The sequence below is a fragment of the Petromyzon marinus genome, chromosome 4 (assembly GCF_048934315.1).
Source record: "Petromyzon marinus isolate PM22_M1 ecotype Great Lakes invasive population chromosome 4, UKy_Petmar_22M1.pri1.0, whole genome shotgun sequence".
NCBI classification, from domain to species: Eukaryota; Metazoa; Chordata; class Hyperoartia; order Petromyzontiformes; family Petromyzontidae; genus Petromyzon; species Petromyzon marinus.
Window position 1 is genome coordinate 13368132 of NC_133670.1, and position 13201 is coordinate 13381332.

The 13201-nt window shown below is 44.8% G+C and overlaps 1 protein-coding gene across 15 annotated transcripts in view; it reads right to left on the reverse strand.

The window, feature by feature from the left end:
• The window catches only part of BAZ2B (bromodomain adjacent to zinc finger domain 2B), an 87823-nt gene that overhangs the window by 33794 nt on the left and 40828 nt on the right, over positions 1-13201 (reverse strand). For 13 of the 15 annotated variants that reach the window (XM_076057197.1, XM_076057203.1, XM_076057230.1 and 10 more), the window contains 3 exons: positions 2184-2417; positions 1607-1771; positions 257-613 (listed from right to left, as the gene is read on the reverse strand). In XM_076057197.1, the coding sequence (XP_075913312.1) occupies positions 257-613; positions 1607-1771; positions 2184-2415 (754 nt within the window). In that variant the 5' untranslated portion in view covers positions 2416-2417. The remainder of the gene's footprint in view (positions 1-256; positions 614-1606; positions 1772-2183; positions 2418-13201) is intronic. The other 2 variants (XM_076057225.1, XM_076057246.1) reach the window with 2 other exon arrangements.

Sequence of the window (13201 nt, forward strand, 5' to 3'; positions counted from 1 at the left end):
ATGTGAAATGGAGTCTGCATTACTGCGCATTCACTCTCGCAAATATTGGGTGGCTGAGCTCCCCCAGCACTCTGGCCCGAGAGCAGGAAGTGCATCCTGGTTAGATCGTCCTAGGGAAGATAGGTTGCAGGGTCGCACACTCAGTGCCTGTCCCAAAGATCTCTCTGTGCTCCGGTTCCTGTGCCCGTGGGGAATTGCTAATGTAATGACTACAATGAACCCTGTGGGCTTCAACAAATATACACGTTCGTGGCACCTTTCTGTGAATTCTGCCCAAAGATGGCCGTGTTGGGCGAAAGCGACATGGCCGATGCCATGGCCGGGTCCAAAGGCTCGCGGGCAGTCAGCGTCTTTGCCGGGGCGGCCGCGGGGGCAAACGAGGGTGCAGGGGCCGCATCGCTGGCGTGCTTGCTGGCCCCGGCCCCATCAGGTGGCTGGGATGCGATGGCCGAGGTAGACGCGGCCAGGAGCTGCGGGGAGAGGCCGAACAGCGCGGGCGGGAGCAGCGATGGGCCCGGTCGTGTGGCCGTCACCGTGGCAACCGTAGGGGCCCTGTGCGATGCCCGGAACCACTCGGCCGCTGCCAGGGAGAGGGGCATGCACAAATGAAAATCTAAAATAAAAAGACATAACAATGGAAATTATGATCACTCTACTGCACCATCATCTTGTTGTTTAACAGTATTACTTGTAAATGAGGGGGGGGGGTAGTTTCCACAGTAGCTCATACATCACAATTGCACTCCATTATAATAATTGTTTCGTTACCCAGGAATGTCTCAAGAATCTCTTTAAGGTGAGTCTTGCCTCCAATATTTGGCCAATTTTTCCCCAAGTGTTTTTGGTAATGTATATCACCATATCAGTAAAACGCTGCATCATGCACATTACGTTCATTTCAAAGTAAGAGAAAATCCCCACTGGTAATGCAGTGCATTCAGCAACAACAAATGATAATGAATTATAATATGCTCAAAGATTTCTGGCGTTCTTGTGTAATATCTAACAGTCTCCAGGCAACCGAGCAGTGGAGTATTCTCACTGCCAGTAATTACACACCGTTCTGCTGTTGTGATGTATTCATTACACGAACAAAACAAGTGTTTCCAGCACATGGCCTTGCTCTATTTGGAACACTCTTTGTCTGTGGGTAGTTGAAATATGTGCTGTGTGACTTTGCATTTAAGCAAACTGCTTAGAATGCCATAAAAAAATTAAGTAGTCACATTTTTTTAAGCTGTGCTCATTTGTGGCCTTCTAGAATTTGAAAATGCATTACCCGGAGAACACGGGGTCATATCGCTGGAATGGTCGGCAATAAAATTTCGAAAATCAATACAAACACAAATAAAGCACCCTCAGCCAACACGCAGCAATCACATCAAGCAAAATCGCAACATGGGCCGTGGCGAAGCAGAAAGGCACTCCAATCGTGACCTTCCGGGCTGACCCCAGCCCCAGGCCCCTCCCTCCTCCTCACCTGTGCGACGAGCAATCATACTCCACAAACGGACAAACAAGGAGGACAACCACCATACAAACCGTAAACTGCACTCCACAATGGGCAACACAAACACATCACTCGCACACCCACCAGCTGCCCCACCTGTGGCAATGGCCAGCTGGCCCGGCCCCACCGCCAGTGCACCAAGCCTGGCGAACTCAGCACGGCCCGGTACGGTGTGCAGGCCGAACGGAGGTGGGACCAGCCCTGGGAAGAGGCTGAAAGGCGCCTGGTCCGATGTGGCCGGCCGCAGCATTGTCTGAGCTGCTGTGGCACGAAAACAAAGGAGGGCACGGCGTCATGGTCCCCACGACGCGGTGCTGGATGTGGCCCCGCTCTGGGAGATGTCAGACAATGCATTTGGCTCAATGGTAAACAAGGCCACGTCTTGATGGAGTGAGAGTGAAGAATTTAAAGGCATCCACCCGCCTTAAGCACTTGCAGCTTAGCACACAACAAACACACAATAGGCCCAATTTTGTTTTGCTCCACTCATAGGAAAATATCAAATTCAAGGTGATCGGAATTGATGTCAAGCAAAGGATTTAACAAAATGTCACTCCTGAAATCCTCTTTGGGAATCCCTAGAGATACAAGGGATCATGGGAGCAGAAAACAGCAAATGCTGAGGTGCGATCGGCGAGATAAACGATTTGGCGGAATACGTGGACAAGCTCACCAAACAGGGTGGCTGCGTCGAAACCGAAGGTGCTTCCTCCAGGCACCTTGCCGGGTTTAGACGTGGAGCAGAGATCCGACACGGAGATGGGAGACGCCTTGCTTGCTGCGGCCACTGCCGATGATGGGGATGACGATGCAGGCAGGGACGCAGAGGAGAGGGAGGAGGAGACGGATGGTGGAGAGGAGACCGAGGAGGGAGTAGGGGCTGGGATTCTCTCCCCAGACTCCATCTCTGAAAGAAGCATTAAATGGGAGGAAACGTCAATATCTGCAACATCAGTGTAAAGGTCAAATGTTAGACCCTCTGTATACAGTACACACCAGCTATACATTACATACACAATAGAGATGTGAAAACATACACACACAATTCATATATATTTACAACACTGTAGAAATATCCACATTTTTGTTTCACTAGACTAAGGACGGTGCACATAACACGGTGGGTATACACAGAGCATACAGAGCGTGCGTACATATTATTCCAGCATTTATTTGGACATAAGGCACCCAGCAACTACTGCATAATGTTAAATGGAATCAATGGAATAAATTACCGCAAAGACTACATCACACGGACATTTACAGTCTTTCGTATGCTAATGCCCCAATATTTAAGCTTCTCAATGGAGCCAGAAAACCCAGCACAGTTAGCACTTATCCGTCAAGTTACTCGGCCACACGTTCAGGCATCAACACAAACGTAAAAACAAAAATACGTAAAGAAATCAACGTGCAATACGGTATTTGCATCGACGGCACCCAAAGTGTCTTTGCAAGATAAAGAGAAAGGTTAACAGGATATTCCTCCAGTCAATGCTGCCTTACACAAGTCTAGCCATGCTTGGTGAGCCTCCCGGTGGGGATGCTGACCAGGTCAACGCAACTATAAAAGGAGACGTGAATAAACCGGAGAAAGAGGGAAGCAACGACAATAACCAGGGCCTTGTAAATCTGTTCGTGATGCATATCCCTCCAGTGTGGGCATCATGGTGGAATAAAAAAAAAATCCACGTTCTGCATTCGGAGATCAGTGCAGGCGATTATTCCGACACGGCATATGAGAGTGATTCCAGGTATACATTTCAGTCGTGATTTATTTAGCGGCAAAAATAGTTTTCTCACGGAGGCACTTTGGCTTTTATATAAGTGTTTCAAAATGGTTGTGATTACTCGGTATATGTCTTCGACAGAATTATAATAGCTGAAACAAACCAATGGCCACCTTTAAAAAAAAACCTTCGCTATAGTCAATGAATGCAAGAGAATGGCACTGTTCAGTTTAAAATGCAGTGCCGAAAAGAAAAAAAACCTCTCTTGACACCTCTGGAAGCTTGTCGGACAATCCACAGGACTGCGGAACACTGGTGATGTCATTGCATGGCTTTAAAAGACCAAGTGTGACTCATCGCTTCCACAGAGTGGGCAGCACTTAAGAGATCCCCAGCAAGTGACCATGCATCTGGTCCGATCTGCAGCAGAGCCACAGACATGTCCACAAATGGGTAGTGACCTCAGACAAGGAGGGGGGATCGCCATGATTAGATCAATGTTCATACGAGTGGTCAGGCCTTTCTACATTTCCCCCTCGGTGTTTCAAACACGATAGCGACATTAATTCTGCAGAACGTACACCTTTGCAACAGTAGCTTATTGCACCCACCCCTATCTTTTGTGACGGTGTTAACAGGGGATACTATAAACTGTCCTACAACCCACACAGGAAAACCAGGATCAATAAATATGAAATTGGAAGTGTGCCAATGCATGCATATTTATCGTCAATACCTTCAAGGAGCAAGGCTGCTGAAACCATTTTTTCATGTGTCCATGTTCATAAGTACATAGCATTTTCATTTTTAATAATATAGTATTATATTTGGTGTAAAATGTAACCATTAGACTGGATAAACAAAGCACAAATGCAAAAATAAAAATGCATCCTGTGGTTAAATGACGTCCCTCGGCAAGCTTCACTGAGAATCAGATGAGCGCAGCCGCATTTATATTTTACAACGCAACTGGGCGACTTGTGGGATGCATCCCATCACTGTGTTTCCCTCTTATCCGACAGTGAAGTAAAAAAAGAACAACTGTCACTTGTATAATCTGTGCACACGATACGCCAAGGTGAAAAACAATATCAGAACCTGCAGCGAAAAAAAATCAAATTACCGAAGAGTTTTAATGGCACCCGAGGCGGAACCACAAAGTTCCCAGGGGTTAGGTTAGTCCCGAGATTTCAAGATTTTTAAATAGGACCCTTCAAATTTTCAAATAAAACCTTCAATGTACTTTCCGTGGTAAATATCAATGACATTTTTCGATTTAAAGCTTTCGTGACTGCAGGGATTCATCTTATTGGTTCTTTCGGTAAAGTCACGTAGAATGGAAATAATATAATAAAAAGAAAACATAATAAAATACCAATTCATATGTTAATTCCGCCCACACAGCTTAAAAGACGTGGTCCATGCTTGGCAGTATTCACTCAAGCGCTGTCTTCTGGACAGTCCTGTTTCTTCACCTGAAGAAGGCTACTTGTGTTGTGGCCGAAACGTCGTGAGGATTTTATGTTATTGTTTTATTTTTATTATTTTATTTCCATTCTACGTGACTTTATCAATGACATACCAACTTTTTTGGCTCTCAAGTGTGAGGGAAGGGGGGATTGATCACCTTCATCGTCCTAACTCGGATCCACCACCGACTGGAAACTGTAAACATTCAATGTCCGTCAATTCTTCGCACTGCTAACACTAAACCAGCAATTCAGTTCGGCACACTGAACTCAAATGCAATTTTAAATTCTCTAAAGGTATTAAATTCGTTTAGGCCTATGCAGCGGCCACAATACGGCTACACTTACACAAGCCGCAGGGTCTACATATGGTGCTGACGTTTGTCTTCTTTTTTTTCACACTGATGTGCTTACTCACTTCCTCATGTTTAATCAATTACCTTTTCTGACCATTGAATCTTAGGAACACAGCTAAAACATCTGTGGGATAATGCTAGTGAATTATTAGTTCTGATCTTAAGATTTTGGGAATAGCTATTGAGTTCAGGTTATTTTGCCACGCTATTACAATGGATGGGGAGGTTCCCATGTTTTTGAAGTCCTCCAGAACTGTGACGTTTTTAAGGCCACATCTCATGTAAGTGGCCAGGCTGTGCTTTCCATCATTTACAAAAGTGATGAGATCGTGGCCAAGGATTTTGTATCTCGCGGCTTTCTCGTCTTCCATGCTGGGTCTCTTTCAGGACAACTACATCAATTTTATTGCCCTTGAGGGTCCTTGAACAGTGGTCAGTCTTTGTGCGTGACAAGCCTTCGGCACCGAGTTGTTAGCCACGCAGCTTCCACCCTACTTGTTGTTGGCATCCCTTATAAGGGTAATTGAAATGATGATTGTACCGGGAGAACGACAAGTCGATGTCCAGTCGTCTTTCGACGACATCCTAGCCCAAGCACGAATACGTAATGCGCAGCATGGGCACCACCTAAAGGTTGCTGTTTAGAAGCCTCCAAACACCGAGAGCTCGAAACCGTGCACTGCCAACATTTCCCCACGAAGCCGTCTACGTTCGCAACCTTAGCAGCCACCGCACAGACTCGGGATGCGCCAAAACAACACAACCGGTGCACAGTTCACTGACTGGGCCTCACTTGAAGATGTCCATCAATTATTTGACCCCAAGCAGCCGAGCACATTCCATTCCGCGAGGTCGAAAAATAAGCACTACCCAGCTGTATGTTTTCTCTCATGACAGCAAGTGAATCCCTTTGTCTGCATCACATACTGTCCTGCAGTACTTCTTCCATAGCTAACACTGTCCCATCATTCTGCAAATTGGTCTCAAGGTTTCACTTATCGACTCAATGCCGAAGCGGCTCTGGTACTTCCGGAAAGCGAACTGGGCCACGTACACTGCAGAAGTTCAGGATCACATGCAGCACATCGAACACAACAGAAAAGTTTAAATCTTTGCCCACACCTTCGTCATGTCTGCCATAAAATAGATATCCTACATGGCTATTACAAGGCCTATACTCCTTTACTGGGAGAGAGAAATGAAAAAAAAAACTCCTAATGAAGCCTAGCAGAGTGGTGACCTAGAGACAGCAGCAGCACGAAGAGTCACTGACCGCGAATACCGCATCCACCTAAGTGGTCATATAAGCAGAACAAAGACCCTCAACGATGGCCTGCCACAAGGTTCTGGCAGACACAACACGGTTTCCAGAAAGATCATATACGCCGACGACATTGCCCTCCTGGTTCAAAGCACGAGTCTCACCACGATCGTGCTATCCTCACCACTGACCTCAAGGCAATGAGAACATTTATATTTCCCACTGGAAACTGCATACCAACTCCTCTAAAACAAGTGACAGCCTTCCACCTCAAAAAGATCACCAAAGAGCCACTTAATGTCACCTTATGTTGTCAACAGGAAAAAATAAACCTAACCTGAAATATCTTGGCCTAACCTGAACACGGAAAAGGAATGCAAAAAGGTCAAAGCCTGGATCAACCTCAAATGAAAATTCGCAGGGACAGCATGGAGAGCCAACGGCAGCATGCTCCATACAGGAGCAAGAGCCAAATTCTGCGTTCAGTCTGGTCTGCCAGCGCCCACACCGAGGCACCAGAAATGCATCTCAACATCACGATGTGCATCATAACTAGGTCACTTAAAATCAACGCTGGTTGACTGGCTGTCAATTTTCTCCCACATACTTCCTTCCAAATTTCCAAGAGAGATGCACAAATGTCTTGTGTCTACAAAAGGACATAAAGGATTTCTCAAAGTCTCGATTAAAGTATGGCTACCTTCTTTGGGGTCGGGCACAAGCTCTAAAAGTGCCCTCATTCAATCCTGAGGCTCAGCGGAGAGCAACCAGGGACAATGCAATGTCCCAAACGAGTGCTTAATCGCCGACCACACAGAAGAGCCTCACGGTTTCAGCTTGCTTCGCAAGCAGAAGACTGTGCTGAACCGCATCACTGATGAAAAATTAAGAATAGCCTGCTGTGCGAATGCAGTCAACCAATCTCACACAAACGACCACAAAGTACAGCGGTGCCCACTTTAGCAGAATATTATATCGTCCCCAGGTTACTCCTGAGGCCGTCTACTGGCTCACCAACCTCGACGACCATGTAAAAACATTGCTGATCAACTCCTCGTCATGCAAAAGAAAAACATGACTATTAAGTGTTTTATAAAATACGACTTCTGTAAAAGTGTACATTTTCACTTCGACAAACATAGTTTTTATCACGCGCAATTACGTAAGTGAATGTTCTTCTCCAACAAATGTGATGAGATAAAGCGAACATCTCTAGAAAACTAGAATTCTGATATATTATTTATTTACCAGTTTATGCAACACAGGCTCAACTTACAGAGCTGTCCAGTGTAGAAATGAACAACTTATATGTCAAGGATACAAACGAGCGAGGCCCAAACACTCTCTCGCTCTGCTTATGTCTGCCATCATGATACAATTCGAAATATTTGACCAATCCTGGCACGAAAAAAATATAGGTTTCGTAGCCAATACAATGATTCGTATTTGTTTTGATTTAGGCCACTATGTGGCAGAACCCAAAAACAAATATCAATAAATCCTTACACTATTTAAGTGTATTTTCTTATGTTATAGGACAGTGGTAGGGCTTGCACCACAAAGCTTCTACAATACCTGTCAGACACACTGGCTCTGGCTACCGCTATTGTGCAGTGTACATCTTATATTTAAGAATATTAATACAAATATCTATGTTAATAAGGTGTTTTGCCGAAAATTCTAAATTATTTATAGTCATATACTAATCGTTGTGAGATGTAAATATAATCTTTTTACTTATTTTTGCTATTTGCCAAAAAAATGTTTTGCTCACAATGGTATATCACCCTTCTCACATTGTTATCAATTGTGACTGAGATCGTGAGTAATGCTGCGCTGCTTTGACCTGTCTGCATTGCAAAGAAAGACCATATTACATCTCAATGGGTTCCTACCTGGCTATAAAGAATCTGAGTGATTCCACTGATGACAACATGGAATTCAACCAAATTACCCTAATACGGAAGTTATTAGAGGCTGATGTATATCACACTCTCTATGTGTGCATAAACCCCTGGTAAATGAGACTAAAAATGGCCCAAGATGATGACAGAGAATATTCATTTATAATTTAAGGCATTTACGACATTTTAAAGAACCAAATCCAATCGTATCCATATTTGATGAATAAGCCTTGAAAGTGAAATCACATGCTAGGATTATGGCAATCTAGTTGGCTCTCTAATTGCGCACGCCAATTTTCTCCAAAGTGCTGGGATCACTGTGATGTAAATAACAAGCGCTGTCGGGAAAAAAAACGTTACATATTTAAGATTACCAAAGCACTGACATGAAGACAAAATATGAAATGATGTTCAGAGCACTTTGGAAACCCATTTTGCAATATTTGAGACGTTGCAAGCATCATGCGTACAAAATGGTGGTGCATTGCATGCCACGCCATGCCCAGTGCAACGAGCTTGGTATCTGTTGGCATCAAAAGCGCCACACGTCAACACCTGCCGTGGCCTTGATATTATCGCTCGTGTTTGTTCACATTGTTCCTTCGCAGTAACCAGTGGATAGAAACTGGCTTAGGGTTTGAGCTTCACAAATCCCGACACAATTTGTCGTTATTACACCTGGCCAACAAAAAACATGACGGTAAAAAAAAACAACCAGGAGAGATGAAAACACACTGTGGAAGGCATCTCCATCATACTCTTGATACAGAGCAACAAGAAAAAAAAGACAATTAAGATTGTGTCAGCCGCTTTTTCTAGACAAGTTACGAAATGACCGACCGCATCGCTGAGCATGCAGCACACACATACACGCGCGCGGGCAGGCAGGCAGGCACGCACGCACAAATGCACACGCGTTAGCATTAGTGGCCATTACCCTGGCGGCGTACGCACTGAGAAAGCCTCATGGCCGGGGACACCGAGGGTCCATGCCGGCTGCTTACCAGGCGCACATGGAAGGGGTCCCAATTCTCAATCAATATGCACTTGTGTTACAAGTTAGTTGGACGAGCCAAGCCTCTTCAAGCACATGAATCGTACAAACTCTGACTTCGATGGTCAATGCTGTGTTAAACTTTGAGTTATTTGACGGTCATATCTCTGCCACATCAGCATCATCTTCAAAGCCATCGTGGACATCTAAATGCTTGTGATACTCGTGGACTACCATTTGCTATTTGCTCGTGACGAGTGAGGGAACATAATGAGGCCGAGCGCCCAGTAATGCAGCAACAATTGCTATAATTTGCTAAACATAAACACTCGTGAATGGAGTTGGCCAAACAGCCCAATATAGGGTCACATAGCTCGGGAAAATGTTTCGTGCCCATTCTGGCTGCCTTCCCTCTTTGTGTGTGGTTTCCTGCATCTATGAATCTCACAAAAAACTGTGTTACAAATGTGTGTATTTATATGAATAGGCACTCACTTATTACGACGAACAAAATTTCACACAAAGGTAATTATAAGGGTTTACATTTAAATACATTTTGTACACCTATTGGCATTATTAATATTGTCATTGTCAATTACATAATTTGAAGTATGGCTCATTATTTTACAGCAACAAAGCTGATGATGCCAGGACATTTTTTGTTACGTGTCTTACGATCTCAAAACATTTTTATTTCCACTTGCGAATGTCAAACAATGTTTGCCACAGATGCTGAGAGCTCAAATACCCCTATCCCATCCTGCCGGACATTTTTGGACACAAATAATTGCTTGCAGACAGCAAATGACTTTGCCCTGCATCCCCCCCCCCACCGCCTCCTTGTGTGTGCCTATCAGGTTCCAGAAAAGTCATCGTGCAGCCCCAAACTCCAAACCCATCCCAAAACATGGTAAAAACTGGGTTATGGGCAGAAAAACCTTAGTGGTAAGGGTATAATGAAGCATCGAGGGAAGGAATACAGCTGCTGCTGTCAGGTGCATAGGTTGGGGAACTGATGTACAAAAGGTGTATAACCAGCATTTCGAATTATTTTGCTCATGATACACACATCCAATTGCGTGAGATAATAATAATTTTAGATTCACATGTTTCTTCTACAGAAATTAGTCCACATGGCTCCTCCTAACGCTTACAGATAATATAATTCACCAGTGTCAATAAAAAAAATTATGTATTCTCTAGTCAAATCGTGACCCTGAAGCATGACAATTCATGTTCATAGAATTGTGAGTGGGACAAATATTTACAGGCCGATGTTTAGCGGTACACAATGTCAAGCGGACATGAGCGGTGTCAGTGTGGGCAAGGCGAGCCACTGTCTTGCTTGCAAAATGTGGTGCATAAGACGCAGCCCTGCAATTGCTTGCTCAAGCCACTGCTGGTAGAAGGGCATCGACTAAATGGAACTCTAGAGATCCCCTCAGGGAGGGTGTTTTGTGTTTAGTTTGTTGTCCTGCCCCCCTACCTCCGATTAGCACGGTTTGCTACGTAAGGTGCGAAATAAGTTCAACGTACATACTCTTCTATGCTGGTCAGGCATGTTGGAAGTGGTGGGAGTGCTCAAACTTTACCTCACCACACGTGGCCTGCAGATTGACTAACTGTGGTGGACAGAGGTGGGGAAGATTAAAGAAACTTGCACCATTATTTCAACTGCCATGCCGGGAGATCGAACCAGCAAACTTTGCATTGCAAGCTCAGTGCCCTCACTATTACACCACTGCAACATCCCCGCTTCGTAGGACAGATAAAAAAAGCATTAGGATATCGTTTATGCCCTATGCAGTATTGTTTTTTTCATTCAGGTAGAACTGGTGTGAATAATAAGAGACAGACTCTCAAAATACTTTGTTACCATGAGGGGGGGGTGATTGTAAATGATTACTCTCTGAATTAATAGTAACATAAAGAAGTATGGAGATATGCATGCTTTGAATTACAGAGAGAGACATAAAGAGGGCCCACGTGGATTAAATAACTTATGCAAGTTACAAACATCATATTGACTGCACAGAAAAGTAAGAGAGTGGGCTCGGGCAGGACATGTTTTGAAAAGAGATGATGGCTCATGGTTCAGACTACAGTCAGAGTGGCTGCCAAGTGAGAAGAAATGCCCAAAAAGGACGATGATGAAAATTAGCGCATGTATAAGTGCTAAATGGATTGTTGCATCATGGGACCATGAGATATGGCCACAGTTTTGGGAGGTCTCTGTTCAGCAGTGGATTGATCATGGCTTATGACAATGAACAGGGAAATCAAATTTCTATTTAAATTGCTATCGACATCATAGGGTGCAACACCTACATACTTGGAGTAATACATATTTAAAAATGGACCTAAATTGTATAAACACTTAAATGCAGAATATATAAAATGTATTTAATTAATTATCAAAGCAAAACAGAAATGTTCATACACAAATATGTTAAATTATATTTTTTTGATGATGGGAAAGATGATGTTAGAGTAGCAGCACACAGGTTACAAAGCAGATTATGCAAACACTGTCAAACGTTATATTTCAGTTTCGAGCTTTGAAAACGCCTTGCTTATTTATTTATAACGCTTCATTTTACTACAGCCTGGCAAAGCGACACAGCCGCCGTGCACCTAATGAGGATGCCTTTTGAAGGAAGAAAAAAACAACGGGAGCAGATGGCGGGCAGTCGCAGTGGCAAACGCGGCCCACAAGCTCTGCCATTGTGCACACAGACATGCGGGGAGGACATGCAGGGAGGGCATGCGGGGAGGCCGCGCAGAGGGCACACGAGCTGCACGGGCTATGCCACCGCAAAAACGCCGTGCAGTTTTTGCCCGACCATGCGGCGTTCCCAGCGCTGGCCGCAAACCTAAACGGTGCCGCCGCAACGGCTCCGGCAGGGACCACGCGGGGGGGTGGGACTCGCGGCACCAGGCGGCTTTACGCTGCACGTTTGCCACGCGAAAGCGGGATGATTTTTGCCCGTTCGCAGAGTGGTGACTGGAATGCGACGCGAATTTATGTCACGCCGCGGCATTCGAGAGGAAGCGAGGCGCAGCGGCTTGTGGGCAGGGCAAGCACAGGGATGTCACTTGGGTTCCTGTGCTCGCAGGAATTATTCCAAAACCTCCGTTGGCTCAGTTCGGGTCTTGAACTTATGCCGCAGGAACGGCTGTGGCAACGGTGATGCTGTTTGGCTGTTACAGCTTACATTTAATCCAATAGTGATTCAACAACAACAATATGTTCAGACACTAACTCCAAAAGTATTCAGGCACGTGCTGGCTAAAGATGACATCTTGTGCATTTCAATATCATCCAAATCAACAAGTACATACGGCGGCCATCACCATACTTTTTTATTCCCTCTGGTTTCTTGAAGATAATACATTTTTTATTTCGATATAATTTACCATTTTACTCAGAACAAAAAAAACCCTGAAATTTGTACAGCAAACTACCACAGTGAGGCATATCTAATGTCCATTTCATCTCATTTCGAAGGAACGTTTCCTGCAGCCGGTCACTAACGCGATTTCATGCCTTACTGCGTTATGACATTAACCAGGAAGGCAGCAAGGCAAGCGAGTCGAGAGCTAAAGTGATTTTACATTACAGGAGGCCCCTGAAAAAGGAGAAACATGACTCCTATTGCCTGTGCTAATCTAGGAGGGCCTGTCGGGTTTGGTAAAACTGTGGCAGCGTGGCGGCCGGGCTGGCAAACGGTCTGTAGTGCCACTCTATTAGCGGGCTAACCATGATATGCCACGAGAGAGCCATGCGGCAATAGAATTCTCTTGGAATTACTCAGCAATGCGCACGCGGGTCCATTAGGGACAGCACTTCGAAAGCGAAACTCTCTTAACCACGATGTACGTACAGTACACCCGTGTTTCATCAACATTCGTGAGTGTGGATTAATTAAGTCTCTAGCTCTGAGTGCACGTGCACATGTGTGAGCAGGCAGAGTTGC